General features: G+C 51.3%; 9 protein-coding genes across 9 annotated transcripts; 4 read left to right on the top strand and 5 right to left on the bottom strand.

The window, feature by feature from the left end:
• Positions 1-1,116: 1,116 nt before the first annotated feature.
• On the top strand, positions 1,117-1,950 carry ABOM_000519 (uncharacterized protein; the record flags this gene model as incomplete). The annotated part of the gene is made up of 1 exon (XM_022527649.1): positions 1,117-1,950. One exon carries the CDS (start codon positions 1,117-1,119, stop codon positions 1,948-1,950), a length of 834 nt encoding a protein of 277 aa, XP_022394464.1.
• A 732-nt stretch (positions 1,951-2,682) lies between these two features.
• Positions 2,683-3,641, top strand: ABOM_000518 (uncharacterized protein; the record flags this gene model as incomplete). Its single annotated transcript, XM_022527648.1, has 3 exons — positions 2,683-2,899; positions 2,949-3,296; positions 3,367-3,641. The coding sequence occupies 3 exons, from the start codon at positions 2,683-2,685 to the stop codon at positions 3,639-3,641; spliced, it is 840 nt and encodes a 279-aa protein (XP_022394465.1).
• Positions 3,642-4,179: 538 nt separating this feature from the next.
• Positions 4,180-4,704, bottom strand: ABOM_000517 (GNAT family N-acetyltransferase; the record flags this gene model as incomplete). The annotated part of the gene is made up of 1 exon (XM_022527647.1): positions 4,180-4,704. One exon carries the CDS (start codon positions 4,702-4,704, stop codon positions 4,180-4,182), a length of 525 nt encoding a protein of 174 aa, XP_022394468.1.
• A 909-nt stretch (positions 4,705-5,613) lies between these two features.
• ABOM_000516 (GMC family oxidoreductase) lies at positions 5,614-7,615 on the bottom strand (the record flags this gene model as incomplete). The annotated part of the gene is made up of 4 exons (XM_022527646.1): positions 5,614-5,828; positions 5,881-6,543; positions 6,597-7,180; positions 7,233-7,615. 4 exons carry the CDS (start codon positions 7,613-7,615, stop codon positions 5,614-5,616), a joined length of 1,845 nt encoding a protein of 614 aa, XP_022394469.1.
• A 1,624-nt stretch (positions 7,616-9,239) lies between these two features.
• Positions 9,240-10,370, bottom strand: eglD (putative endoglucanase; the record flags this gene model as incomplete). Its single annotated transcript, XM_022527645.1, has 1 exon — positions 9,240-10,370. One exon carries the CDS (start codon positions 10,368-10,370, stop codon positions 9,240-9,242), a length of 1,131 nt encoding a protein of 376 aa, XP_022394466.1.
• Positions 10,371-12,617: 2,247 nt separating this feature from the next.
• On the bottom strand, positions 12,618-14,825 carry ABOM_000514 (phenylalanine ammonia-lyase; the record flags this gene model as incomplete). Its single annotated transcript, XM_022527644.1, has 2 exons — positions 12,618-14,577; positions 14,632-14,825. The coding sequence occupies 2 exons, from the start codon at positions 14,823-14,825 to the stop codon at positions 12,618-12,620; spliced, it is 2,154 nt and encodes a 717-aa protein (XP_022394467.1).
• Positions 14,826-16,192: 1,367 nt separating this feature from the next.
• ABOM_000513 (URC4/urg3 family protein) lies at positions 16,193-17,655 on the top strand (the record flags this gene model as incomplete). The annotated part of the gene is made up of 4 exons (XM_022527643.1): positions 16,193-16,354; positions 16,405-16,732; positions 16,790-16,963; positions 17,018-17,655. The coding sequence occupies 4 exons, from the start codon at positions 16,193-16,195 to the stop codon at positions 17,653-17,655; spliced, it is 1,302 nt and encodes a 433-aa protein (XP_022394472.1).
• Positions 17,656-20,216: 2,561 nt separating this feature from the next.
• On the top strand, positions 20,217-21,857 carry ABOM_000512 (MFS transporter; the record flags this gene model as incomplete). The annotated part of the gene is made up of 1 exon (XM_022527642.1): positions 20,217-21,857. The coding sequence occupies one exon, from the start codon at positions 20,217-20,219 to the stop codon at positions 21,855-21,857; it is 1,641 nt and encodes a 546-aa protein (XP_022394473.1).
• A 444-nt stretch (positions 21,858-22,301) lies between these two features.
• Positions 22,302-25,147, bottom strand: ABOM_000511 (Kha1p; the record flags this gene model as incomplete). The annotated part of the gene is made up of 4 exons (XM_022527641.1): positions 22,302-23,804; positions 23,859-24,521; positions 24,570-24,986; positions 25,043-25,147. The coding sequence occupies 4 exons, from the start codon at positions 25,145-25,147 to the stop codon at positions 22,302-22,304; spliced, it is 2,688 nt and encodes an 895-aa protein (XP_022394470.1).
• Between the last annotated feature and the right edge of the window lie 42 nt (positions 25,148-25,189).

The raw sequence follows: 25,189 nt of genomic DNA, 5'->3' as shown, positions 1-25,189 counted from the left end.
CAAAGCATTATAAGACTCGTATTTTGGGCGGGGATGGCGCCCTTTCCGATGTACACAGGAAAGCTGGCATGGCCCAGTGACCTCCGAAGGGTTGATGATCCCCCCAGAAGGAGCTGTTAGGCAACTTCAGTCTTGCCAAAGGAGGACTGGGGAGAAGAATTGCTGTTTCCCCATGACGAGCTAACCGTTCATTTGAGTATGAACTTGTTAATGGGCCGAGAGTCATTTAGCACCGGAGATATACATGGCTCCATACGCACGAAGTTCCACTTCTTGAGAATGAAACAGCTACTGTCTCATACATATGAAATATTCTGGTAAGTCGTAACGGAATGAACCGGGAAAGTTGTGGGATCCACAACAGATTGAGCTAGATGCCCACCCTAATACAGAGTACGACCTACTCCGGACAGCAGTGCTTATATCAAGCTGTAACGGTCCCATCACTTCGTTGCTGCTTATTTTCCAGCTTTTACTGGCCAGTATTGTGTTGTCCTGTGTCTTCATTTCCTTCCTTTAGACATCTTTCAAAACCTTAACTAAAAGCCTTGAAGCCTTTCTGGGCTTGATTCTCGCCCCTCTTCCACTGCACGACTCTACCGGAAGAGCTTAGCTGCTGGAGAGTCTTAACATCTGCCTAGACTCCTACAGTAGCGTCTGCGATAGTGGCTTTCTCAGAATCCGAACCAGAATCTTGTCGATCGGACATCTTGATAATTAGATCGGCCTTATATCAAGCCTTAACTAGTAGGCAGGTATCAGAAGACATCGCTGTTCTGTCGGATACATCAGGACAGCACAATTACCTGGGAGCAGCCGCAGTCGTTTTAGACCAACACCAGATATTATGACATCACGGCAGGTAAGAATTGGTTCAATGGAGTATTGGTCGGTATATTATATCTACAGCGGAGCTTATCTCAATATTCTACGGAATATGTCCTGCACCTGATAGCCCTACTCATATTCCCAGTCCGGTTAGTCTGTCTGTTGTTTGTACAGTTTGCGCCCTGTGTTGTCACCACAACAAAGAAGCGCCCTCGACCATTTCACTCTTCCCTTGTCAGTCTTCTTATCTTCAACACTCAGTTGATAATATCTGCATCCACTGATACAATGGCCGACGAGAGAATTGTGCTCCCGAGTGTCGCCGAAATCGAAGCATCAACTGATATCCTCAGCGACCCGAGCAGATCCGTCAAGGTCGTCCGAGTAAGAGAGCGCTTCGCGGTCAAAGTGGGCACCTCCATCCCGCCGTTAGAAGGAGAGAACATGAAGTTTGTGGCTGCTAACAGCAAGGTCCGTGTCCCCAAAGTCCACGATCATTTTGTCGATCCGGAGACCCAGAAGCGATATATTATCATGGATCATGTCCCCGGCACCGATTTGCAGAAGTTAGCGCCGTCTCTTCCGGAAGACCAGAAGAAGACGGTCAGCAAACGCATCAAAGAGGCGCTTGATGAACTGCGGCATATCCCTTCCCAGGGGTATTTGGGGAACTTGAATCGCACACCTTACTACGAGGGTATTCTCTCTACTCTTGATCATGACCCGAGCATATCTGGTCCCTTTGACAATGAGGAGCAATTGAATCATGGCCTTTTAAAATGCCTAGGGCAAAGAGAGTCGCCGTATTACGTCCGCCTGCTTCGTGAAGCAATCCAACGTACGCTCAGGGGACATAAAACTGTCTTTACCCATGCGGATCTCCAGCCGAAGAACGTGATGGTTGAACAGAAAGGAGTGTGTGAAGATGGAAGTCCGGATTATCAGATAACACTAATTGACTGGAATCTGGCTGGCTGGTATCCCGAATACTGGGATTATTGCAATTCGACGGTCTACTGCCAGGGAAAACCCGAGTGGCTTGAACTAGTCCCAGATATCTTTGATGAGTATCCAGTGGAATACCTCATGATGCGAACCCTCTACACGTCAATGTTTTACTGAAGACATGTGTTGTCTTCAATGCGCCACTGAAAATGAATGGAAAAGTGAAAGACAAGAATCTCAACCGCACTTGCTATAGAGACTTCGACAAAGATGTCATCGCCCAGCTGCCTCCCACCTCCTTGATGAACACTCGGATGCATTAAGACAGACCAACGAAAGCTAAACGCAAGTTTCAAGACAAAGCGAACTCAAACACAATCTGAGGTCAGCTTTGTAGATCGCCCCCAAAGCCTTAGATCATAATCCGCTAGGGGGGATTCTTCATAGCTCGTGAGCTTCTATCGTAGTTACGTACACACGTAGGCAGTGTGGAACAGCGCGTCTGCTCGGGTTGTAGAAGCCATCGAGATCCTTGATTTTGATCCTGTTAGGCTTGAATATGTCATCGTTATTTTGAGGCTGGATCGTTCTCACCGGAATCGTGCAACAAAGGATGGAAAGCAGTGATGAAAAGCAGTGATGAGGAGGAATGATGGTAAAGGGTGTTGGGGGCGTAAGAGGTGTGACAATAAGACTGTACGGGTATCATCAAGACTCTTAAAGGTTCACTGACACATTGACAGATATGTTGCACTGTGAATCGGATCCTGACGAACCTGGCTGTCCAACTGAATAGTTAATGATTAGATGGTGGGTTACCTAATCATGAAGCGGCCTTGGATGCCAACAAGGATCCTTCTTCTGCTGTGAACGGTCGTCCCTCATCTTTTATGACACCTATGCGTATCTATGGCACAGATCTACCGTCAATTGCTGCACTGGATGAAGTGCCTCCTCCATGCTGACATGGACCAGAATGTCAATACAAATGAAGGGGAGATTAACCGGAGCGGAGTCATTAGCGAGTATTTGAATAATGTAGCACTACGCTCCGCGAGTCGACGAGAGTCTGCGAAACAATGGAGCTTGGTCCTGGATGAGAGTGGGGAGATGCTAGATAGCGCAAGTCGGTATCGGTGCCGGACACTGGGCGACGACATGCTAACTCTGCCCAGAGCAGCTACTAGATGACTACGCACTGGCGCTACATATCTCATCCCCAGACACTGTTGCTATGCGTTGCCGGATTGAAGCTGTTCTCCTGTCGATTCTCGCCACTGCAAAAAGGGAAGAAACCAACGCTCGCAAACACACTGCACCCGATGTCGACGACACTCTGTACCTCGCTTTTCTGCCGAAGGTTTCTACGCCACATACGATCAAGGGAAACCGATATACTCTGGAGTGTATTGCCGACAACATCCTATGGTATGGTGAGCGCGATGAACTAGATACCAACCTAATTGTTATTCGCAGGGAGTGTCCTTTGGATGCTGGAGATCGCTCACCACTTGCGCCCATGGGTAAGTCTCTGCGTTTCTAGATATATCTTCCGGGGCAAGACAAATGACTGAATGTTTTATAAATAAAAAGTCATGATTCACCGTGCCCACAGACTTGCCGGGCGTAAAACCGAGATCTACGGTATCTGTACCGATAGCTGCCGGTGGAACTTCATACACCGCAGCAAACAGGGCCGGGTAAGTGAGCCCCATGTTTTGTATAAGGCTGACGCTCATGTTTCTAGGTCTCCTATTTATCATTGTACAGGTTGTATGACCAGTAGCAAATTATCAAGCAGGTTCGCAGCATTAACCGCCAGGCAGTTGCCCTTCATCGAACAGCAGGTGGAAGTTCGAGACACTTGAGAACGTGCAGTGGATTGACCAGATGCAAAGTCTTGTATCAGAGTGAGCAGAGTGACAACTTTCGATGCCATACTGGAATAACTTCATAATGTGCTGAGGGATTTATGAGAGTTTTACAGGTATTTATTGCGCAGGGTCAGGAACGAAATGAATGTAGGAAATTGATATCACTTGATGATATTTCTCTAATTCTTTATGCTCACCTCATCGTATAATTCATAAAGTGGTAGTACGCTTAACATGTTGTCACCCTCCATACCTTTCGTCTCCTAATGTCCTGCATCTTCTAACTTTCCACGTTAACCATTAAGGAAGACCCCCGACCCCCCCCCTCATCTCCAATATAAACTAGGTTTCAGCGTAGGCTGTGGGCAAACGCACTGACTTTTCTATGTCGGGTTTGGGATCGAAGTCGGGTGGTAAGCCTAAAATCTTAATCAACCCATTGGCAAGTTGACAAGCTGTAACTTTCGAGTAGCTGGTGCTTGTCCCGTTTCTTTATGACATTCATGTCAAGATAGCAGGGCACTGATGCCAGTTATACCGACACATCAAAAGCTTCATGATATGATACAGTCCCAGTAGGTGTTGGCGTACGCCAAGTAAGAGCCATAAAATACTCCGGTGGCACTCCAGGTAGCTGCAGACAAGGCTCCACCTTGAAACCAAAACGCGTATAGTATTTGGGGTTTCCCAATACGACACACCCAGCCGCATGGCGCGTCTGAAGACCTTCCATCACACGTTCTATTAACATCGATCCTATGCCTTTTCCTTGATACTCGGGTGATACGGCGACTGGCCCTAGCCCGTACCAATTCTCGCTGCCATCCGAGACTTTCACCGGTGAGACAGCGACATGGCCCGCAATGGTATGTGTGGCTTCGTCTTCTGCGACTAGAGAGATTGATAGCTGGTTCGCTTCGCGGAGACCGCGGACGATGAATTGCTCATTGTGATCCGTATGCTCAGCATTGAGGAACGCAGTTGAAATGATTTCGTCGATTGATAACGCGTCGGTTTGCGTTTCAGGTCGGATATGGATTTGACTTTCGCTCGTCATTCTCATGGGTTGTTTCCGAGGACCGAGAGGTATTTGTCGTCTGGAAGGTGCGATGTGCACTGAGAGATGTTCATGTTCGAGATGGATCGGGGATCGGAGAGAGGACCACTATATATGGCCAGAATCTTGGGAACGGCTAGGGAATCGATTTATGTTACATCCAAGGGCATGAGTCATGGTGCGTCATTAATTAGGCATACATCTCGATATTTTTTACTAACGACGGTTCCACTTTCACGAGCTGGGGCCGATGAACCCCAATTTTCTACTACACCATGAGCAACGGCAACGCGAATCTTCCAAGTTTCCAACTTCCGCAGCCATGTCAGGTTTCCAATACTTGCTTTGACTCTTTCTATCGGCCTCCGTCGTCGTCCTCAGGACTGAGACGCTAGCCGGCTAAACACAAGTTCCCATATACCACGTTTTCTAGCTCAGGTAGATTGTTCTTGTTATAATACGCGGAAGGAAGCCTTCCCTAAGGACAGTCCTTCAGAAGCTGTCTCACCATCACCTCAGGGGTCCTATATTAATGTATTCAGTCGCATTGGGAAGAGACAATTGGCCTATAAGATAAGCACTGATAGTGTGGAAGGTTACATCCCAAGTGGATACAGCTTAGCCATGTTTATAAGCTCTGATGGAGCTTAGGACATCGCGAACAAAGAGTAGCTGGAATACGTTGAGATTAATTGCTGAAAATAAGGTTCATATGTTCAAGTCACAGGAGGAACCATGAAGGTCAACATTGTGGGACAGATTCTATACTTTGTGCACCTAACTGAACCTCCAGGCAACTTTCTCAATCTTTGATATAGAACACTAGTCATCCCCGTCTAACCAGGGAGTGTATAACAGATTTAGATACTCTTGATTCAATATTACCCGATACCATCCAGGCAGAGTTACTTATGGGCCCAACTTTGCATCCATATCCTCGATGATCATCTCGGCAGCCTTCTCTGCAATGGCATATACCGTCGCCTGAATATGTGCGCTGACTTGGAGAGGCATGACGCTGGCATCGACCACACGCAGGTTGGTTATACCGTACACCCGTAGACGGTCATCGACCACGCCGGACTTCTCCCCTTCCAAGCCTCCCATCGCGCAGGTTCCGATCGCTGGTCGTATGTTAGTCCACCGCGGTGGCAATCTGATGAAAGGCAAACTTACGATGCCAGTCAGTGATCGTATAGTTCTGCACAAACCCGTCATATTCGTCCATGCCGACTGGTGCGTCGGAATTAGGCATCGGAGGAAATACCCGGGAGCGAATGATGTCCGAGAGTGGCTTCGTGGCGCAGATTCGCTCCGTCAAGCGCTGGCCGATCTTCATAACCTCGAGGTCTAACGCTCCATGACCAAGGTAGTATCGTGGGTCGATCATTGGCTTGTCATGGATAGTCGCACGGAGGCCCGGGTCCTTGGGTGGCAGGTGGATTGACCCTCGGGACCAGGGATACTGCAGCATCAACAGCATCGTACCGTATTTCTTGCCCTCTTCGGATGTGCAGTATGGACTCCAGTTCCCGACATCGAAGAGATACTCGAGCTGACCCAAGTTAGCATCCTCCTGGAATTGGCGGGCTAGGATCTCGTCTCGCTTTTTGCCTGTCTGTTTGGCCAATGACTCCGCTCTCGACCGGAGACCTTCCAGTTCCTCTTGACCGATGATCTGGGTCAATGAACAATATGCGATCGAGCACGGAAGAATCGTCCATGGCCCGGACTTAGAGCCTTCATACTCTCGACTGGCCGCCTCCCGAAGCGCTGAGTCCTGCAATAGCTCATCCCGGGTGGGCATCTCAGGCGGAATTTCAAAGATCGTGGCCGTCACTGTATCACCGGTTAGTGATCGCTTCCTTTGCGTGTCGAAGGATCATATATACTCATATGCTCCTGAAGGTTCTCTCCGACATTCGAATTTTCAATCTTGACAGGAATTCCAGCAGACCTCAGGACGTCGGCATGGCCAACGCCAGACAGCTCCAGAAGCTGTGGAGACTGAACACTTCCCGCCGAGAGGAGAACCTCTCTTGCTGCGTTGACCTCCCTTTCCTCATCATCGCAGAGGATGTTGACTCCCGTCGCGACCCACCGGTCGGTGTTATCATCCTTCTCGATTAGTACTTTTGTCACCATGGCTTCTGTAAGCAGCACCAAGTTCGGTCGTGCCGCAATAGGCTGATAGTAGGCATTCGCCGAGTAACTCCGGGTTTGGTTGATGGGATCCATGGTACAAATCATGTTCCACGCTCCTCTATTTGACCCGGCAAGGCTGTCTGGACTGGTATCCACGCCGACCGCATTGAGCGTCGCGTGCCAAAACCGGTGCGTTGGGCCATAGTTCTGGATATGCGCTGTGTGAAGGGGTCCAGCACTCCCATGTGCTTCCTCCTGGTAATAGGAACGGTACTGCTGTTGGTGAATAACGTCGGGAGGGTGGAAAGTCTCAGAACGTTGGAAGTACGGCCTTCTCGATGGTTAGTCGATATAAAGCAAACCCCAGCGATTGGTACACCTACAACAGATCATCCCAGCCCCATCCTGGGTTACCCAACTCCCTCCAAGCATCGTAGTCCTCTCTGTTCCCACGATTCCATGCCATAAAGTTCAGGGCACTGGTGCCGCCAAGTACCTTGCCCCGAGGCCAGGGCAGTTTCCGACCTGACAGTCCTGGTTGAGGCACCGTTTCAAATTGCCAGTCATACTGAGACCCGATCGTCGAACCGTAAAGACCTGGAATGTTAATTGCTTTCTCATCCAAGGCCACAGGGCCGGCTTCGATTACCCCGACCACGATGTCAGGGCGTTCGCTCAGACGCGCCGCTAGCACCAAGCCTGCGGTCCCTCCACCGACGATCAGGTAATCAAATGCATGCGCCGCAAACTCGTCGACGCGACCCATGGTGCGACGGTTTGCAGGGGATCTGAAGCTGTCAAAGTCAGGTCAGACACACGTACAGGCGGGGCTGTCGACCTGATGCGTGCATAATATTTTCCGACTGGCGGATCGTACCATGCGAACGTTGGCACCTCCATTCAAGCCACCGACGATCATCGCCATGTGGGGTCTAGACAGACCAAGCTTAATGGTCGCGGCCCATCAGGAATAGAGTCTAGTGGCTGAGCCAGTTTTGTGTTTCCCTACTGTGCTTTTCGGGTTTCTCTGGTCTTCACTGCGATGTCGTTTTTAGTGACCAATACATCTCAGTGTACGCAACTTCCCAACTCATTCCAAGAAAAAGCTCCGTATATTGCATGAATTGTAAAATCTGCTGTCAGGAATATAGCCACCCTTGCGGCGGCCAAGCTAGATGCCTATCCCATGTATCCTGTGCTCTTATGATTTGATCGAGGTACACAGTCAGAATGACAACTACAGCAACCCTCCGGTTCTGGTTCTCACCATGAAGTTCACATCTTGCGCTACACATCAGTAGAAAATTCAATAGGTATAAACGGATTGCGCGATACTTAAGGCGAGGTCGGTAGTTACTGCAATCTATCGTATCCCTAATCCAGAACATCATTAACTCGTTGTATTGCATATCGACTTGTTAAATAAGCCCGACAAAAAAAAGCCACATCTCAGCCCTCCTTTCCACCCAGCCAACCAACCTCGACCTAAACCTCCAAAAATTGCCATTCACATCTAAAACACGAGCACATCAAATGTCCCGAGATTCATCCCACAAAACACCCCAAACGCAAGCCCATGATCAGTAATCCTGCAGTTTCACGGTGGTGGGCCCGACCCACAGTTTTTCCGGTATAGTGCGAGCGGGGGGGTTCCAGAAGAGGAATAACAAGGGGAAAACTAAACGTATTAGTGGGCTTGGGCCGGGGATTGTGTTTTTTGGTTGCCGATGGAGTTGGGTCTGGTGGAATTGTGTAGTTGAAGATATATTGGAGTGATTCTCTGTAGTGATGAGGATGTGTGGTGTTCTGCAAGATGTCGGCTTGTGGTTGTGGTGATAGTAGTGTTGGGAATATATATGTTCCATGGTGGAGTGTTGCGCCGTCCTGTTGCACACTTGGATATATATCTTTTCATGGGTAGTATTCATTATGCGCTTGTAATATTGCAAATGTTCCAACAAAATGCAGAATAGAGCTAGGGTTGCTGGAATTTACTCATGTTGTCAAGAAGCGTCCATATGGCGGCAAATGGTAGTCAAAAGAAAGAAGTATGGAGCAGGAAGAATATATGATCATTTTCATTCTTGGGCCGCAAACGATGTGTACTTCGAGGAGCGAAAGCAGAGACCCCTGACCACGAAGAACGACAGATTGAGCTGAGTATGAAAACTATTTGTCAAGGACAAGAGCTAACTGCCCTCGACCAGAGAGGGAAAATGGTAAAGAGCGAAAGACCCTACTAAGCTTACGCCGAAAAGAAGGACACTGTCTACTATACAGTTTACAAAAGATCAAAGTTCTAGACAACGCGAACACCAACCGTCTATTTTCTATTCTGATTAAAAAAAAAAAAAAAACAACCCCCCTCCTTCTCAAATTCAAATCCTCACTTAAGCGTGCTCAGGGGAAAGGCACTGGCTGTAGTAAGGGTTCCACACCTTGCAAGTGAGACCAGACTCACACTGCTTGCTACCGGTGTAGTTCATACCACCGCACTGGTACCACTCCTTGACAAGGCCGCCGGCGTTGGAACTAGGCTGGGGAACAGAGTTAGTGGGCGCAGCAGAGGAAGGAATGGCGGAGGTGGTGGAGGGAGTAGCGGGAGCAGTGGTAGAAGAGGCGGCAGCAGTGGTGGAGACAATGGCGGAGGTGGTGGAGGTCTCAGTGGGAGTGTTCTCAGTGGAAGGGGCCTGGGTGGAAGTGGTGGATGGCTGTTTGGCGATGGTAGTGAATCCAGAGGGAGCAGGAGCAGCGCTGGTAGATGCAGGAGCAGATGCAGAGGCGGATTCGGATGATGAAGAAGAAGACGAACCAGAAGCGCCATCCCAGACAGCAGGGCCGGGGATGGGGTAGCTGTCGAAAGAGCTGTAGATGTCGAACAGGACACCCTTGTCGGTGGCAGTGTAGGCACCGGGGATGGAGACACCCTCGGGGAGGGTCTTGGAGCCGGAAGAGGTGACCTTGACCTGGACACACTCCATGTAGAACTGGGCACCGCCCTCGCGGTTACCCTCGTGGAGAGCGATGATCTCAGGGCGGAAGAGGTACTCGCCGGCCGCAACGTCGGGGACGGTGATGGAGTGCTTGCCGCGGTTCTTGATCAGGGTATCGACGGCCCAGGTGCCATCGGTGTAGCCATCCTCGGCAATCTTGACCCAGCCGTTGCCAGCAGTGCCCTTCTCGGTAGGGGCCATGTAGGTCATGACGGGGCCAAGGTGGGAGGAAGCGATGATGTCGTCAGAGTCGCTACGGGAGTCGTGGTGCCACTCGAAGGTGACCTTGTCACCGGCCTTGACCTCCAGGGTCTTGGCGGTAGCCTTGTTGTTAACATTGCAGGTCATGTCCTTGGAGGTGACATCGGTGATAGGGCTGTTGCTGGGGGGAGTACGGATGTAGCCGCTCTGGCTGTTACCTTCACCCTGGTCGACATCGTTGATCCAGACAGCGTGGACGGTGGCGTGAGCGCTGACGAGCTTAGCAGCCGCTGCCAGAGCGAGCATACCATAGGTAGAGGACTTCATTTTGAATGGAAAGAGTGTAAGGCGTCGACTAGGACGGTAAAAAAAAGAGTGTAAAGAGTGAATGTAAGTAGGAAAACAAAAGCAGAAAGGAATGTTTAGCTATCCAGGCTTGAGGAATGAAAAGAGACCTCTTGATGGCCCGGAGGAAGGCCCTTTTATACACATCAGCAACGACCTCCAGCTCTGCTCATGGTTCTCGTAGATTAAACGGTTCGGCATGGGGCCAGCGTGAGATGAGCGAAGCCCTGCCAAGAAGCGTCAACCGCTGATGCCAAGAACGAGACGTTTCAGTTAAATTTCATATCCTCACTAGCTTAGGGCTCTACTTGATTTATCCGACTTGGCAATCATGGCTGATTGGCCTCTGGCCTGAATTACAGTTGGTGGGATCACCTCCGCTAAGGACCGTGAGATACCCTAACCTGATTCAAATGCCCGGCACGAATCATGGGCAGTGGAAAAGCACCGACCACCTCACCGGCTATGGAGTCCGATTGGGTTTCTTGCTTCTAGTGCTGCAGCGGTGGCTTGGCAGTGGTTTTATATATTGAATTGTTTCACTCGATATTGGTGGTTCCGATGGTTCACTTTTGTAGCTTAATGAACTAATATCCCGAGTACCGGTTATGGCCCCTTTCGGAATAACCCACATGGCTCTTCGATACACGCTGTTGTAGAGTGCACAAGAAGGCGTCGAGAGAATCATGGAAACGAAAGACTGTCTGCGAGAAGGCTATGGCATTTGACGCTCGACACAAATACCGGTAGGAATAGTCTGAAGATAGCGGGCGCCCAAGATCGACCTGGCGAATCCGCCGCCTGTGACAGGTTAATGCAGGAACAGAAGCGAAGAGACGGGATGATAAAACAGGGTGGACACGAAGGGGAGTGATGTGCACGTTAGCCGCCAGGAACCATGATTGCGCTGGGCTTGATAGATTATCATCGGAAGCCTGGGAATTTGCAGGCGGTCCAACTGCTTCGGATCCGTTCCGACCGATATCAGGGTCCATTTTAATTCTCCACTTCAGCGGCGCATCGGCCATTCCCTAAAAGAGAGGTGCTCCGACGCCACGCTTAGCTTGCGTTTCAAAGTACTACTCGTAGTCTCATACGGAAGGCCGGATAATATCAAGCAATTGCCCGCTGCATTTACCCCACCAATCAGCGGCACGTAGATAGGCTACAGAAGAGACGGAGCATTCGGCCCTGATCGACCCCGTGGCCAAATAGGTGTCTGGGAGTCCCTTCTTTGACCCTGTACTATGAATCTGTGATCCATCTGGTTTCAAGTCATGGTCCAGATGCCACATGGCGTCAGGGTTTACGAGGCACCCTTTCTCTCGTCTAGATACTCTACCGAAGTTGCGGAACCCTGGGGCGAGTTATCGCTTTGCCAGGGTCCCTGGGCGTGTGAAATGAACAGTCCAGCGGCACTAAACAGTATCCAATCAAATCATGGTCAGGTTAATATTTTTACTCGGCTTGTGACGCTTTCGACCAGCATCTAGGCCTGTCTTTGACCGTGTGGCAACGTTCCTCTTCATGCGGTTAATATACGCCTTGGTTAGGCCGGAAATTATTTGCACAGGAGGCAGTGCTGAGAGAACTTCAAGCTGGATCCCTGAGCACAGGGCAACTAATTCGTCGTGAAAAGCACTTCTTAATTAAGGGGAATGGGTTTCTTTATCCGTCTCCATGTGAGTATCAATAGTCTAGAGTAAGAATAAATCCTGCTAGACCGAGGTATATCATGAAATGGGACCTACAGTCTACCATAGGCCCAGACAGCATCGAGAACACACAATGGATACGAGAGGCACTACAGCTACCCCGTAGACTATTGAAAGCCATCGTGGATATATGTTATTTTTAGTGTGAAGGTCGAGTACCCCGGAGGCTACGACAGGAATCATGCCACAGCATCTTAGCTAAGGGCTGGGAAAGCAGCTACAAGCCAATAATTCATTAGTTGCCGACCACATGCAGGCATTCCAGACACAATTGATCTATCTAGCGCCACAGAATATTCCCGACGTGGGCCGGGCTAGTGAGAACGGAATATGGGTTAACCGGGACTAATAATCATCAAGGCAAGCCTAGTGGAACTTGAAGTGATTCAATAGCAGCAATGGACACTAGGCTCCCCATATCGTGCGGTTCTAGGTCGGATAGAATATTCCAAGATTTGCTAGTTCACCTTGTGTTTATTGCTGGCTAATTTCCATCCTACAGCCCCTGAAGATATCAACGACGATCTTGCCAACAACTCAGCAGGACATCTTGGAATTCACCCTTTCGAAGAGCGGTGTACACCTTGCTAATCTGTGTTCCAATACATTCCTTTTTGCGACGCTCCGTCGAATTATAGGTCGGGTGATCGGCGATACCTCGGTGTATTGGCACGGCAAGTTTCTCCCGGACAAAGACGTAGAAACTGCGTGACGCACTGCAGAGATATGACTTGGTCGTCTGGTTCTTGAGAAAGGTCTCTCGCGTTGCTACATAGCTTCGTGCTAGGACATGGCATACTCGGGTTTGCCAATCCTGGGCTGATTGAAAGCCGGTCAGCGCAGTGTTGGCCGGACTACTCTCTGCTGCCAAGGAGTTTAGGAGAACTCCAATAGAGCAACTTGCGGTTAGCTGGCATCGTTCTGTGAGATCACAAGTGCTCGTTCGTGCCCAGTGATTCATCAATTCTTCCCAGAGTTGGACTTTCACTGCCGGTAAACGAGCACCAAACGTTGATGAATAAAGCTCAGCTGTAATCTCGTCGACCTGGACCCGTGCATCATTCACGAATTCCAAATGAAGTGCCCGCAGATCAAGTGCCTGGCAGAGTACGTACAGGTATGTGGCGGTCATCAGCGACAGAACTTCCACGGCATCTGCAGCATAGCGACAAGCAATGAAGGCCAACGAATTTAGACCCTGATTGTGCATCTCCGCCGACTGAACATGGTTGCTGACAGGATGGTTCAGATAGGCTAGCTCAGACATGTACGACGCCATATTGATGTCCACCCCCTTGAACGCAAAGGATAAACTGGGATCGTCGACACTGAGATTGGGAGGAAGACCCCGACTCAAGGTCGGATTGATAATTTCGGAACACTGGGAAAAGATCATCTTGCCCAACATCTGCATCGCACTCATTGTCTTTTCCATCGAAGACGTGACCGATGCTGCCTGGAAGTTGCCTCCATGATGGATCTGGGCCTCCTCTGGATCCAGGAGCGGGTTGTCCGTTGTGGAGTTGAGTTCGGTGACAACCTGTTTCAAGGACAATGCCATATTCTCTATCTGGGGTCCGATCCATTGGGTCGATGTTCGCAGGGCGTACCGATCCTGTGCCAACCCGCCATGGTTGGCGGTCTCACTGCCTTCAGTAGGATTCTTTGCCAACTTAGAGTCGGTCAACATCTTGAAGATGTTGGCTGCCGCTTCTCGTTGTCCGTCATGGGGCCGGGCATCGGCTATGAATGGATGGTAGTTGTATCTGGTGCCAAGTAAAGCCTCGGTGCCCATGGCTGTGAGTACCTGGGAAAGTAGAACAAGCTGATTCGCTTCGAAGAGAACGAGGCTAGCTGCGCCGCCACTGAAAGCAGTGCCGTTTAGGAGGCCCAGGCCCTCCTTGGGACCGAAGTCCAATGGTACGAGTCCTGCCTCTTGTAGTGCTTGATCAGCAGGTATGATCTGATCGCCAGCAGCGTTATGCATTGAGATATCCGGATTACCCTCCAATGCGCCCGCGATATAGGCTAGAGGGGTCAGGTCTCCAGAAGCCGATATGCTGCCGCGTAGTGGTACCACTGGGGTCAACCCATGAGCAAGTAGAGTGAGAATATGTTCGACAACCTGGACCCGAACGGCGGAATGGCCTCGTAAGAGTGAATTGCAACGCGTGAGCATAGCTGCTCGAACTAGCGGAACGGGCATGCAATGGCTCTTCAAGTGCTCTAAGCTAGAGACAGGACTTGCAAGGCCGCGATCGCTCGGGAGTAGAACCGCAGCATTGTGATGCTGAATCAGTGCCTTCTGCAGTGTTCCATAGTCCTGGGTTCGGGTATCTGCGCTTCCTCCGAATCCTGTGTTCACACCATATATGACTTCGCCATTGGCTAGTTTTTGGCCTAGTACATCTACGCTGTGGTGCATTCGATCCAACACATCTGTATCATCCGTTATCGACGCAGGGAGTGCATTGCTAATAAATTGGTGATTAACAAAACGGAAGGCCAGGGAAACGGACGTGCCTTACTGAGCAACGGCGAAGACAGAGCTTAGGTCCAAGGAGTGTCCATCGAGCACTACTCCCTTTCCCCCATCCACGAGCTCACGTAGCTGACGAGAGGAGGATAAAACAGATGCGGTATAGGAATGCTTCTTGCCATGGCGAATAGAATTTCTTCGCTGAGAGATACATTCCACCATGGGCACCGAAGGGTCTCCCATTTTGCGCCAGTTCGTAAGATGGTACAATTATACTGGATATTCTCTTGTAAGGTTCAGCAGTGCGCACGGCGTGCGTGCGAAATTTGAAAGAATTATAAGACCTGAGCCAAATATTCTAGCGGTGAGCAAATGCTTCCCTTGCACAGTGTCTGCTGTCGATCGGAGCGAGAGAAGATGCTTAGCTCTGTACACATCACAGAGGGTGCATACACATCACACGAACTGCAGTCAGCTAATACGAACAAAAGTGCCGAGGGCCAATGAACATGCACGTCTAACTCTGCAGGCTGAGGTGCTTCCAACGGGAAATATATTCGTAATCGATCGCAAGACAAAGTTTGAACAAAACCTGCACTCCATATATTGAGCTCAATTCAACAACACTCAGAGCCCTATGCCTTCCGTGTCCAAGAAATCCTCCTTTGTATGGGAGTAGAATCCCAGTCTATAGTCAAGCCACATTATTGAAAAGAGTTCACACACGCCTGGTGAATATTCCTCGCGCTAGCTTCACTGTCCAGTGGGCATGCTCGCGTGTAGGACTGGTCGTCTATTCAATAAAATTTGCTGGTGGCATCCTCGACCAACCTCACTGGACATACCTATCGAGAACTTCAGCGCATTAGCTGGCCTGTAAGAGCAATCCATGGCTTCGGAAACGCCCCTTGCGTCTAGGAGGCTTGGCGAGAACCGAGCTCAACCGTCCTGTTTTGGGAGAGGAATTACCCAGGTTAATTCTTCCGGGATGACTAGTATTATGCTCGACCTGCAGCTCCCTGCCGAGCCAAAGTTGAGGGGATTTCTACGTCCACGAACTGAGGATTTCAGTGTCTCAAACTGTTTTGGCCTTGAGTTGGGCGTAGGGCTTAGTCTGAAAAATCGCTTGAGGAACGGGAATGCCCAGGGCCTTTGAACCAGTCTAAATATATCAACCTATAATAGCAGCCGAGTGGACAAAGAAAGTCAGACCTAAACTTCATCGCGACAGAGATCTTCGTTGTCTCGCACCTGGTTCGTAGGGAATAAAGTGACCTAGACAGTTATTCCAGTCAGGGTTAACCTGGCTCCTGGCCTCGAGCCTCAGGCATCCAAACCAAACAACGCCCAACCGACAACATTATGTAGGCAAATCATAAGACTTCAGCGATCATGCAGATTGCCACGTATGAACCTGTCTGAAGGGTAACTTTTAGTCATTGAAACCCAGCATGACTGATCCACGATGACATAATGAGGCATCAACCCCGCATTTGGCCAGAGAGATAAATAATGCCCTATCTTATCTCTTCCCCTCAGTCTGGAGTCTGGAGATATCAGATAACCCACCTCAACAACCTTCACAACTCAGCTCACTCACCTGCCTCATCATGACCATGGACACAGAGATCAAGTACATACTCAGCCTCCAGGCTGTCCGTGAACGCGCTCACCGTGTGTTCCAGCTCGCTGAGGCCAACCAAATCAACCATTTCGAATATCACGAAGACCGCTTCGACACCGCAGTTCAATATGTAGCGAACATCATCAAGGTATGCTACCGCGGCCGCCATCCAGGCATTCACAAGTTGACCTTCTCCAGCGCGACTTTGGTCCAGGCAAATACCATCAGATCCCCCCTCACGGCCGGTGGCAGCACTTCGACGTCGGTGGGATAGCCCGTGTAAAGGACCTCCTTGCGCGATGGGAAGCGGCGGGATATGACAAGGACGAACAAGCTCGCAGCCTAGTCGATTTGTTCTTCGTTTCGGTTCTGCTCGATGCTGGAGCAGGGGATAAATGGCGTTTCACCGAGCCGGGCAGTAAGACTGCCATTGGCCGGAGCGAGGGCATTGCGGTTGCGACGTTGCATATGTTCAACGATGGCGAATTTGCTCTTCCAGCCAGTGATCGAAAGGATATTGTTCTAGGTCTGTCACCCTACCATTGTTAAACCGCCTCGCTTGGATTCCTGCTAAGAAAAACAGGCGCCTCTCTCAAGGACTTCTCTGCCACCACCCTATCACGCGGCTTCCAAATCACGGACGCTAACCCGTTCGTCGGGGTCCCTGCAAGAGTCGAACTGATCAAATCTCTCGGTCGCTCCTTGCTCAGTCTCCCCAATATCTTCGGTGACACGGGTCGACCTGGGAACATTGTCGGTAAGTCATCCATCCCCATCCATCTCATGATGAGCCGCTGACACAGACCGAAAGATTATCTCAAATCCCGCGCCGACGAGTCCAACCGTCTCGATTTCGAAGTATTATGGGAAACCCTGCAGAGCGTGCTCCTGCCCATCTGGCCATCCTCTCGAACGCAGATAGACGGCCATCCTGTCGGGGACGCCTGGCCTCTAAAAGCCTTGGCAGACGACGCCCAGAAAGCCGGTCGCCAGTCCAAATGTTCACACATCCAGCCTTTCCACAAGCTGACGCAATGGCTTGCATATTCCCTAATGGTACCGTTTGAACGGCTGCTCGGGGTGGAGTGGAAAAACGCCGAGATCGCCACAGGACTTCCCGAGTACCGAAACGGAGGGCTGTTCGTTGATTTAGGAGTTCTGACTCTGAAGAGCGAGAGTCTGCAGCACGGGTTGGCGAACTCGGGTAGCGCTTTGCCTGCCTTCGAGGCGACAAGCGACGAGATTGTCGAATGGCGCGCTCTTACCGTGGCGCTGCTGGATAAGTTGCATGCTGCACTGAGCGGCACCGAGTTGGGGAAGGAGAAGCTGAACCTTGCTCAAGTGTTAGAGTCGGGGTCGTGGAAGGCTGGGAGGGAGCTGGCGGCGGAGAATCGACCGGAGACAAAGTCTAGTCCAATCTTGATTTTGGGGGATGGCACGCTGTTCTAGGGTTGTGGTTATTTCGGCAATCTTGGTTGTATTGGAGGTAATGGGCCATGGCTTGGGCTATCTGGAGTAGATTCACTAGCTTCTATGGATCGTTTATACATAATCCAAGATTTCAAGTTTACGTGAGGGCATTACATCGCAGGATTGGTACATTATACGTCAGTGGTAATCGATATATATTTTGAGTTGTTCATCATGGCACAAACAATAAGGCCAAGTAAACAACCGAGAAAGCGAAAGTCCCATTCATCTATCTACCCATCAGTCTTAGGTCTTCTTGGAAATGATAAACCACCGGAACTCGGACACTACGTCTGCCGTCCTCCATCAATCAACAGCCACTCAACCGTGTCGAAAACCCTACTGTCGCAATATCACATCCCCACGATGACAGACCCCATGTCCTGAAAACTTGAGCTACATCACACATTCCCCCCCGCGAGGCAACTTAGCCGGACTAGTCCCGGAAGCAATCTATTGATATGATCCACCACTCGTATAATGGTGGGAAAGGCCGGATGCACGCTGATAAACAGCAAAGTCTAGAATGTACTGACTTGACTGAGAGGTGAGGCTAAGTAGACTAAGCGAATAGGTCCAAGAGCAAAATCCATCAGGGTCATATGACATATACAACAGGTGGAAACCATGGTCGAGTCCTAACACGAGGGTCTCCTGGACCGGGCCGGCGATGATGTTAGGTGAGATGGAAGCCGGTGGCGTTTGTTTATTGATGCATAGCTGGACTTAGTCTATGCATTGCTATGCTTCAGTGCCTGATCTAGGACACTGAAAAGCTTTGTACGTAACTGGCTTGATGCAGCCACGGAGGGATTGCTTCTTACAGGGCTATGAGAGATTGGTGATCTCCGTGGAAGCCCGATTGATACGGCCTAGTGGTTTGCTAGAAGAGATCATGGCAGGTCGCTTTGACGTGAAACACGGGAGAGAAGTCCATCACAACCGTCTCGGCAAGTGATTCTTCATGGAAGTTTCGACGGGACGGCAACTGAGCCGATCGTTGGGGCACTATATTGACCCCCATGCTCTTGATACGAGATTTGGAGTAGAATAAAAGATTTTATACGAGGCATAAATCTACGGAGTACTCTCCTCCTACGCTCCCTAGAGTAAGAAAATGTTTAGTCACAGAGTTCCAGAAGCATCCTAACACCCGAAACATCCCGATTCTAAACGTTATGATCGACCTCTCCAACGATCCACAGTAGAATGAAACAAATTTTCAACGCACAAAGGCGTCAGGAGAGAGCCTTCGAAAATTTCTTTTGGGATGACGTCGCACCGCGTTGTGTGACGAGTAGTATCAAGTAGTCCCGGCAGGTTTTCCAGATCTCATGAGCAGATGGCTCGGTGCCAGTAAAAGTCCAGAAAAGGAGATCTGAGAAGCCTTTGCCAGCCAATGAGCTACACGGGATGTATAGGGCTTCTGGATTTTTTTCGGGACCGGAAAAAGAGGTGTTCGGTCGGTATAGGCAATGCCGAGGCTCTTACCTAAATCGCATAGGAAAGTGCGAGCTTGGTAAGTTTGAGATGTGGAACCGTACCAAGCATTGGGAGGATTTTAAAAATGTGGGTAACACTCAACCGGAGATTCCTGTAGACTGCCCGTGGGCATCCCTCTAGAGAGACAACTTTGAGAAAAACCTTTAAAGCACCGTGTTGCTCGTGCTGCACAAATGCGGATGAAGGTTTAGAAGATATATCATACTGCAGCGTCACTGCGGTATGGAGTGGTCGGGGGCGCCGATAGAGCGTCAGCAGCGGTGAGAATTTACGGTTTGTTTCCCCGAAGATGACCCGAAGATCCATATCGACCCCCGATCGAATAGCGTGGGATCCTGAGGCCCATGGGGTGGCAACTGACCGAGTCGGGCCGGGGGAAGTTGCAGCGTAGTATGGAGTTAGGGCGGCGTTTTGCCCTGCCTCGGGATGCCGAACTGGAGACGGCGTGGGGGTTGACCTCATTCTTCTCCGTTGATCTCGGCCGGATTCCGATCGTTGAAACTGGATCTGGCATTTTGCCTCTCCCCTTGTTCCTGACCATCACAGGGGACAATGTCATGATTTGTGAAGGAAAGATTCGCCTCGAGCCGTGGAAGAGTTTGCGGGATCCAGGTAGATCTCTGGTTATTGTAGTGCCTGACTCTTGGATAGGGCCACTGATATCGTGGATGAGTAATGAGGGTTTTCCCCGAAGTTTTATAGACTTTCCCAAAATGGAAGCCTCTTCGACCCACTGCGAGAAGTCCCTAACTGCGTCTTCCCCCAACACTGAACGGGGACAGCGGCCCCCGTGGAGAACGGAAAACGACAAACTTTGACTGCTCAAGTGATGTGGTTTGTGGACTGCTTAGCTGGCGACCGCGTGATTTTCTGCCCTTCTCGTAGTGTGATGACGCAGGGTGCAGCAGGGTCGTAAGTTGAATCCATCCATGGTCAATGTACTATAATAGTGCCTGTTCCTCTCACCCCGGTTCTCTTCTCCTCCCCCCATTCTCACTACTCCAGTCCATCTCTTTCCATCTTTAATCACCACTAATATGGACAACGAGAAGGCCTACACCGAGAAGCCCCAACCGGGCCTCTCGTCTCACACAGAGGATGCCGCCTCCAGTTCACAACACATCCCGGCCACAAGCAAGACAGGCTTTGTGGTCGGCGGCAAACACGCTCAATCATTGTCCGACAGCTCCTCCCTATCATCAAGTGAACAAAACATCACCACCTTTGACTTCGACCTCCCCCTGACCGCCACACAAGCCACCGTCCACGATGGAAAGGAGCGTATCCTCCTCGACTTCGTCGAGGGCGACAAGGAGAATCCCTTCAACTGGGACCCCCGATACAAGGCCTTCATCTCGCTGCTGCTCTGTCTCATGACGCTCTTCATCGGTCTCGCAACCACCGCCTACAGTTCCGGTATCGACCGCATGACAAAGGACCTGGGGGTATCCACCATCCTAGGCCAACTGGGTCTCTTCACCTTCAACTTTACCTGTGCACTCGCTCCCCTCTTCCTGGCCCCCTTCTGTGAGCTCGCCGGCCGCCGCATCATCTACGTCGGCGCCTACATCTGCTTCGGCCTGATGTTCATCGGCCTCGCCCTGGGCAAGAACATCGCCACCATCCTCGTCTGCCGCGCCCTCCTCGGCCTCTTCGGCTGCGTCGGCACCATCCTCGTCGGCGGCACCTTCGGCGACATGTACCGCCCCGAAGAGCGCGCCATCCCCATGGCCAGCTTCTCCTACATCGCCATCCTGGGCACCGTGGGCGCCCCCATCTACGCCGGCTTCATCGACCAAGCCCTCGGCTGGCGCTGGGTCGAAGGCATCCAGGGCCTGGCCAACATCCCACTCGGCATCGTCTGCTTCTTCTGCCTCCGCGAGACCCGCGGCAGCGTCGCCCTCGGCAAACGCGCCGACATCATCCGACGCCAAACCGGCGACGAGCGCTACGTGGCCGCCTCCGATCTCGAAGCCCCGGACATCAAAACCATGCTGTACAACTCCTCCGTCAAGGCCGGCAAGATGCTGATCACCGAGCCCGTCGTGTTCGCCTTCGGTCTCTGGATCGCATTCGCCTGGTTCCTGGCCTTCCTCTTCCTCTCCGTGATCCCGATCACCTTCCAAGAGAAGAAGGGCTGGGGCGAGGGCGTGTCGGGGCTGCCCTACATCTCGCTGTGTCTGGGCACCACGATCGGGTTCGCTCTGAACTTCCTCCAGATCCGCAAATACAACTCGATCGTCGCGCAGAACGGGGTCGCGCCGCCCGAGGCCCGCCTGTACGGAGCCCTCTTCGGCGCCGTCTGGCTCCCCGTCGGCCTCTTCATCTACAGCTTCACGCAGTACGCCTTCCTGCACTGGATCGGGCCCTTCATCGCCCTCGTCCTCATCACCATCGGCATCTTCTTCATCTTCGAGTCCTGTTACTCGTTCACCTCCGACTGCTATGGCGAGTCGTCCTCGTCCGCCATCGCCGGCCAGGGCTTCATGCGCAATACCCTCGGCGCCGTGTCACCGCTTTTCGCGTCCCAGTTTTTCCATAACGTCGGCAGCCAGTATGCGGGGCTGATTCTTGCTTTGGTGGCGACGTTTTTGACGTTCATTCCGTATGTCTTGTTCTGGTGGGGTCCTGCCCTCAGGAAGAGGTCGAAGTTGGCTTCGACCAATACCGGGTTTTAGATGATCTGTGCTCGCTCGTGAGGGGGAGTTCAGTTGTGGATGATTAATGTAGATATGTTGGTGTCTTTGTAGATACATCATTGGATATGATTATGATTGTATAATAATAGTCATCATTTATGGAAAAGTACATATTTTATTTCATTGGGTGTTGTGTTTGTAGATTTTTCTCTTCTTTGTAGTGTGACTTTTACGGAGTATCTCTAGGGATCATGCATTCTACATTCCTTGTTGCATTACCGGTCGGCCTTGGAGGATCCGGTGAGCGTTCAAGATACGGAGAGACTTAATGGATCCAAAATGGAAGTTCATAGGTCGATCATTTAGACAAGCATGTTACCTGCCTATGGAGAGGCAAAACTAGATAACACCAAACAACTACCAGGCTTGTACAAATCGAGGATCTAGGGTATATATATATATACGGCTCATGTCAAAAGGCCTCTACCGGGCACCCACGGCACCCGTACGAGCCTGCAGAACAAGAACATCACCAACGATGCGGTTCTCTGTACGGACCATTGCCTGTGCAACCGGTCCCAGAACCCGGCTGGCTTCGGCGCCAACCTCTTCCTGCGAGGATGCAGAGGGGTCACTGAGATCCACTCGGTTGTTGCGTCGGCCCACCACAACGATGTTGCCGGCTTTTTGCGGGACCTTACCCATCTCTTCTTTGACGGCAGTCACCGCGACACCCACGGCGTCGGTGCTGCTCCTGGATGCGCTGACACGTCTGAAGACGATCCGAGAGGTCAGCTCTTCCGAGAGGGAGTCCTTCATGGCGCTGAAATAGATAGAATCTGATTCGGATCCTGGGAGGGTGCTTGACACCTGACTGGAAGACTTGTCCTGCGTGGTGCTAGTTGGCAAACTCTGGCGCACCTCTGGAGCCTGAGGTGGAGACGGCGCCACATCGATGTGGATAATCGTGGCGGTAACCTGGTCATTCTGGGCGAGTTGCATCACGAAGCGTAGCGCGAATCGATCATCGTCTCCACCAAGGAAAGGCAAAACAATATGGTGAGCGCGTGCGGCTGCTGGTGGCGCGCTGTTCCACACGGAGCTGCGAACACTCATGGCGCTGAACGATCGTTTCGCGAAAAGAGATTTACGAGTACGACGGCTATAGATACTCCGTTCAATCAGAACCCCAACGCTGGATGACGACTGGCGCATCACGTTGGATACGAAGTCGGTGTACGGGCCATTAGCGAAACGGCTCGCTTCATCAATACCGAGTCCGGTTTGATGCTCGCTCATGCCACCAGTCTCACTCCAAGGAATGAGAAGAAGGTCACTAGACTCCTCGCGCGCCATTCCCACGACTGTGTCAGCATAGGAATGCTCTGGCACCACGGAGACACCAGCCATGATCGACATGTCATGCCACTGGCCAAATGCGCGAAAAGTGTTGACCACGGGATCCCATAGCGTATATTCCTCGATTTCCGATACTTTCATGACACTGGAATCACGATCCGTTAGTTCCATCAACCGAACTCCATGCACCTGGAGCGCAGGGGCTTCCTCGACCTCCGTGGGGGCCAACTCTTCCGCCGCTGGTTCTGGAGACATTGTTTGGGACTTTCTCTTGTCTGGATGCATCTTGGGGAGAGGAGGCTGAGCAAGACGGCTGGGCCCCAGGAGGGCGGCTAACGTGCAAATGCTGGATAGACCGTCAAGCCGCAAGTAAACCAGCAGTCGTCGAACAGTCGTGCCTTGAAGCTCTTCCTTGGCCAGCGCCACGCTGTTACCGCGCGAATCGGATTGAATGGGGTTTTCGTTCCAGTCGATCTCACCACGGCGCCAGCGGTCAACCTTGACCTGGTACCACTTCGGATACAAAGCTGTCGTCAACGGGGTCGTGACGAAAGTCGTAACGAGCGCCATGACCACGAACATGGTGAAGGTACGAGTACTGAGGATATTGGCTTGTAGGCCGATATTCTAAATCGCGTTAGCGAAAGATCGACGAGGCCACCCTGAAGGAGGAGAACACACCAAGACAATTAGCTCGACAAGACCTTTACAACTCATCAACACGCCGATAGAGAAGCTCTCCCGCCAGAGAAGGCCGCAAAGTCTGGACGCCAATGCGCCACCAACGACCTTGGCAATAAATGCAATCGCGATCACGGCGACCACGTATCCCCATACTGTCCCAGTATCAAGCAATCCCAGGTTGGTTTGAAGACCAGACAAGGTAAAATAAAGAGGCAAGAAAAGAGCAGCCACGAGATCTTCGATCTTCTCCGTTAGTTTGATGGCGAACCCACCCTCATGAGGACAGAGGAGACCGATGAGAAATCCACCGAAGATCGCGTGGACTCCGATTACTTGAGTGAAGAAGGAGGAAGCCAACGCGATCAGAAGGGTCACCGCTACCACCGATTGGCTAGGGCCTTTCTGGAGGCTTCCCGTCTTGTTGAGGAAACGCAAGAACAGCGGCCGGAAGAGAAAGAATAAAAACAGCACGTATCCCACACAAACGAGCAGAACCCACAGCGCTGTTAGTCCAGACCCTGCGTTCACCAGTGCGACACAGAGGGCGAGGAGAATCCAGCCCACGACGTCGTTGCCGACACCGGCCGACAGCACGATCACACCGACGTTGGTGCCGAGTAGTTTCAACTCCGTGAGGATTCGACATAGCACGGGGAATGCCTGGGATGATTAGTAAGTGGGCTCCGAAAAATGACGCGTGGAACCTACGGTGATAGCCATGGCAATACCGATAAAGAGCAGATAGGTGCCGAAGTTAATCTGGACCGTACCGGGCTCATCACGAAAGGTATTGTACAGGCCGTAGGAGATGGCGCATCCAAAGCCGAACGGCAGAATCATTCCCGCCGCCGACACGCTGGCCGCCACGCGCCAATTGCTGAACAAAAAGCGGAGGTCGGTTTCTAGGCCGACGAGGAACAGAAACAGGATGAGACCAAGGTTTGCCACCAGGTTCAGATTGGGGATCGAAGCCTCCGGGAAAATGGCTTCTGTAAAGCCTGGGATGCGGCCCATGACCGATGGGCCCAGTATGACACCGCCGATCACTTCGGCAATGACCCGAGGCTGGCGAATCTTGGACAGCGGCCAGTGCAGCGCCCGACACAAGATGATGATAATGCTAGCCTAAATGCTAGTTGGCAATCGCAGTTCAAGACTCCGGCGCTGCAGAGTTGGCTCACCTGAATGATGAATATCACGATGGGATTTTTCTTGTCATACTGCGACGGATTCCCACCTTCCAAGATGCCGCCTTGAGGGGTTACGCGAGTCGCATCGTCGGCCATGGTGGAGGAGGTCTGGCACAGGAATGCCGACAGTTAATCCCT

This window comes from Aspergillus bombycis (genome assembly GCF_001792695.1).
Source record: "Aspergillus bombycis strain NRRL26010 chromosome Unknown contig00002, whole genome shotgun sequence".
NCBI lineage: Eukaryota > Fungi > Ascomycota > Eurotiomycetes > Eurotiales > Aspergillaceae > Aspergillus > Aspergillus bombycis.
Note: the sequence above shows the minus strand (reverse complement) of the source record. Positions and strands in the feature narration are given on the sequence as shown.